The following is a 4,752-nucleotide window of genomic DNA, read 5'->3' as shown; positions in this document are numbered from 1 at the left end:
CTAACGATCCAAATACCTTGGAATGTCAATGAACTACAAGAAACACAAGATAAAATCTCAAAGAGCAAGTTAGTACAATTTCAGCACTATATACTTCAATGTAAAATATCAATAGGAAATAGAATGAAGCTCAAGTGTAGAATTCACCAATATCCTTCTTAGATGAGGATTAACAGTAGGAATTCAAAGGAGGAAGGATTAGCACTTCAGAATATCTCAGCAAAAGAATTTTTCAATGAGTGAGTAAGAGAACTTTGGAAGAACAAGAGTGCTTTCAGCTTCTCAAAACAGAATTTTCAATTCTTGGATATATTTTGATTTGCAAAACCATGTATTTATAGGCTTTCAAACTTGTTTTCATGTTGCAAAAGTTTCCTTTAAGTGTTTTCCAAAATTTTAGAAAGTTTGGAGCTCAAACGACTATATTTTAAAAAATTAGACTTTAAAAAATTTTCCCGTTGAACAATGTTTAGATGTTTGAGGATTCGACTTCAGATGTCTGAAGTTCCTGAAACCCCTTTAAAAATATACTGGACACAGGGTCAGATGTCTGAAGAGAGGGTACAGACGACTGAAGTGTTGGGTTCAGATGTCTGAAGTGCCGGGTTCAGACGTCTGAACAGCTACTGCCTCTTTCAATTCTGTCCATAAAATATTCAAACATCTGAGGTGTCGAGTTCAGACGTCTGAAGTCGTTCTGTGTGCTATTCAGACAGCTGAAGTCCCTTGCGTGAACAGTGTTCAGATGTCTGACAGCAGTGACCTCGCTTCAGTGTTTTAGCCATAAATTTTTATATATAACTCCAAATTAGGTGTTATTGGTGTCAAAAGAAATATAAGAGAAACTAATACAACTTTTATGTTGATCACTATTTAAAATAATGAGTTTTTGATAGAGAAAAATTCACCTTAATGCGGATGTATAAAAACTGACAGCATTTGGAAAAATTCTTTTTGGTGCTTTTCATTCCAAAAATGATTCTAACATTTTTAAAATAATTTGACCTTACAAAAATATTTTCTAGGTATTTTAAAAAGTATCTAGGTCTAAGAAGTTAACCTAAGAGCTTCAAAATATTTCAAACGATATTTTAAACATTAAAGCACTTACACGAGACTTCTAAGATATTAAAATTCTAAATTCTTGAGTCTTCATGCTTTGTCCTTGGATTGAGTCCATCTTTTCTTCAAGATTCCATATTCTTTGAGCTTTTTCAGTTTGCCTTTATTTGGACCTTTTGACTTTAATATTCCTTGGCTTTCAACAACTCATTCATGTCCTCATATTCTTCAAGGTTTCATATATCATCTTTAAATCCATGCTTTAACTCATTTAAACTTCATTTGATCCTTGTGAGCACTTTTTCATATATGAGCCCTGAAATAACATTACTCACACAAATATGTTAAATTCCACTTGTTTGTTAGCATAAAAAATAGATAACAAGATTTTAAGCCTTGTAAGGCCAACAAGAACTATGGTAATGTATGTTTGGTGATTGTTTCAATACTTCCGCTACATTTATGTTTAATTGTTATGGTATCAGGTACATAGATGTCACTAAAGTAGCACCTTGGGCCCACAAGTGATTCGGGGTGTTACAGGTGGTATCAAAGCCCTAGGTTTACTAGGTTCTGTAGACTTTGTTAGTAATAATTACCAGAGTATAGGTTAAGATAAGTTAAGGATAAGAATGGGTAGGTTAGGTCGGGGTTTAGTCTGGATGCTCTAGGACGATGGTCTTTCGACGGTCTTCTGTGCTTTTCATAGAATGACAATTTTAGAAAAACCATGGTTAATCCATCGATGGTATTGGTTCTAGACTGAAGGACTGGGGCTCAAAAATTTAGGTTGAGAACGATAAGATGGAAACGTATGTACGTATGTCATCGTTATGATTAGGGACTGATACCAGTTTTGTAGTAGAAATGCATAAGTGATTCCTTTAACTGCAAACTTATATGTTTCAACTATTAGTCATTCCATATTTGCATCAACCATTATAAATGTGGAATTTCTAAGTTGGTTTCTATCCTATCTTCAGGATGGATCCCACGGGAAAGGAAGTTATGACTGGAGGGGACAATCATGTAGATACCTTCAACGAGGATGATATTGAGGCTTTGGTCGTGCTGCGTAGTAAAGCAGGACAAACTAAGAAAGAGTCAGAGAGGGATTCTCGGGAATAGAGTCAGTCAGCAATTGATAGAGGCTGCACATTTTATAGTTTTTATCTGACGAATTCGCCGGCGTTTTCAAGAGGACCAAACTCGATTGCGGCAGAAGACTAGATTCAGGAGATGGAGGAACTATTGGATGTGCTGGAATGCACAGAGGAGCAAAAGGTCCGTTTTGCCACCTTCAAACTCGTGTGGGAGGCAAAGAGGTGGTGGAGATTGGCTAGGCTAGTGGAGGAGCAGCGTTTAGGGTATGTATTTGTTACCTGGAGCTATTTCAAGGAGATCTTCTTCAGCAAGTACTTCCCCATTGCCACTCGAGAAGTAAAGGCCGAGGAGTGCTTACATCTGACCCAGGGGTTCATGGTTGTACAACATTATGCAGCCCGATTTGTGGAGCTGTCCCGATTCGCTCCACATATGGTTCCAGATGAGCCGAAGAAGGCTCGGATGTTTGAGAGAGGATTGAGATAGGCAATACGCGCGCAGGGCGTTATTGGTCCAGAGCTTTACTGAGCTGGTGGACAAAGCCATGGTGGTGGAGGCCAGTATTTAGGAAGGAGAGAGAGAGGCGAACAAGAAGAAGAGGCCCTGGTCTTATAGGTCTCAATCTAGCTCCAGCCAGAATATGTGGAAGCGGTCTAGTAATTTTACAAGTCAGCGATAGGAGACAGAACCTCGAGCCTCTCAGGGGAGTTCTTCGAGTGCTGCTTGTCCTAGATGCCGTAAGAATCATTTGGGCGAGTGTAGGGTCGAAACAGCTGTTTGTAATCAGGGCAAAGTAGCAGGGCATTAGGTGCGGGACTATCGGGCGACACTAAAGTACCCACGTCAGCAGCAGCAGTATAGGAGAGGGAATTAGGAACCTCGAAGGGGTCACCAGGGGAATACAGTCAAGGCATGGGTGTACTCTATGACGCCAAGTGATGTTGAGCACCCAAGAGACGTAGTTACAGGTATTATTTATGTGCTTTTCCATAAAGCTGTTATGCTTTTTGATTCAGGTGCAACCCACTCATTTATATCTAAGAGATTTGTTAAAGTATTTGACATAGAGAATCAACCGTTAGGAGTTGAGTTAAGTGTGGCCACACCGGCAAGGTCAGTTATTATATGCAGTAAGGTGGTTAGAGACTATCCAAAGGAGATTCAAGGGAAAAGGCTGCCTGCTAGTCTAATCGCGTTTGATATGCATGGATTTGAAATTATACTAGGGATGGATTGGCTAGCATCCAGCTACGCAAGCATAGATTGTCGCAGGAAGGAGGTTAGATTCAGACCTCTAGGTGAGCAGGAGTTTAGATTCATAGGGTCATGTGTGCGCTCTGCACCACGGATCCTTTTGGTGATTCAAGCAAAAAAATTACTCCTAGGGGGCTGTCAAGGGTACCTTGCGTATGTGAAAGAAGCACCAAAGGAAGGACTGAAGCTGGAGGATATTCTAGTAATTCAGGAGTTCCCAGATGTTTTTCCTGAAGACTTACTGGCGTTACCTCCTAATCGTGAAGCGGAGTTCACCATTGAGTTGACTCCAGGAACGATGCTAATCTCCAAGGCTCCGTACTGAATGGCTCCAATTGAATTGAAAAAGCTAAAGGAGCAACTGCAGGAATTTCTGGAAAATGGTTTCATTAGACTGAGCGTATCACCCTGGGGAGCGCCGACGTTGTTCGTGAAGAAGAAAGATGGGTCGATGAGGATGTTCATCGACTACAGAGAGATTAACAAGGTAACCATAAAGAATAAATACCCGTTAACACGTATTGACAAACTATTTGACCAGTTGAAGGGTATTCAAGTTTTCTCTAAGATTGATTTGCTATCTAGGGTATCACCAGTTGAAGGTGAAGTCATAAGATATATCGAAGACAGCCTTTTGAAGCCAGTATGACCATTATGAATTTTTGGTAATGTCGTTTGGTTTGACAAATGCACCTACAACATTTATGGATTTAATGAATAGGGTGTTCCACACGTACTTAGATTAGTTCATGGTGGTATTCATTAATGACATCCTGATCTAATCGAGGAGTCTTGTAGAGCATGGAGCTCATTTGAGGCTAGTACTTCAGGTACTCAGGGAGAAGAAATTGTTTGCTAAATTCAAAAAATGCGAGTTCTGGCTAGAACAGGTTGCATTTCTAAGACATGTGGTGCCCAAGGAAGGAATAGTAGTAGACCCAGGAAAAGTAAAGGCACTAGTAAACTGGGTGAGACCGATGAACATACATGAGAAAAAAAGTTTCTTGGGTTTGGCAGGGTACTATCGTCAATTCATTAAGGGTTTTTTTGGGTTGTTAGATCCGTTGACACAACTTATAAGGAAGAACAGTATGTTTTATTGGACTGGTGAGTGTGAGTAGAGTTTCTAGGAGTTGAAGTAGCGTCTAGTCATAGCCCTAGTGTTGACTATTTCATCAGGGAGGGTGATTACGTGATTTATAGTGACGCATCCTAGAAAAGGCTTGGGTGTGTTTTGATGCAACAGGGTAAAGTTATTGCGTATGCTTCTCAGCAACTCAAGGAGTATGAGAAAAATTACCCTACACATGATTTAAAGTTAGCAGCAGTGGT

At 39.9% G+C, this 4,752-nt stretch overlaps 1 protein-coding gene across 1 annotated transcript; it reads left to right on the top strand.

The window, feature by feature from the left end:
* Window positions 1-3,091: 3,091 nt before the first annotated feature.
* LOC131148131 (uncharacterized) lies at window positions 3,092-3,745 on the top strand. Its single transcript, XM_058097871.1, has 3 exons — window positions 3,092-3,134; window positions 3,183-3,279; window positions 3,439-3,745. The coding sequence occupies exons 1-3, from the start codon at window positions 3,092-3,094 to the stop codon at window positions 3,743-3,745; spliced, it is 447 nt and encodes a 148-aa protein (XP_057953854.1).
* The last annotated feature ends 1,007 nt before the right edge of the window (window positions 3,746-4,752 follow it).

The sequence above is a fragment of the Malania oleifera genome, chromosome 2 (genome assembly GCF_029873635.1).
Source record: "Malania oleifera isolate guangnan ecotype guangnan chromosome 2, ASM2987363v1, whole genome shotgun sequence".
In the NCBI taxonomy this organism is placed as follows: Eukaryota; Viridiplantae; Streptophyta; class Magnoliopsida; order Santalales; family Ximeniaceae; genus Malania; species Malania oleifera.
This window is presented reverse-complemented; position numbering and strand designations above follow the sequence as displayed.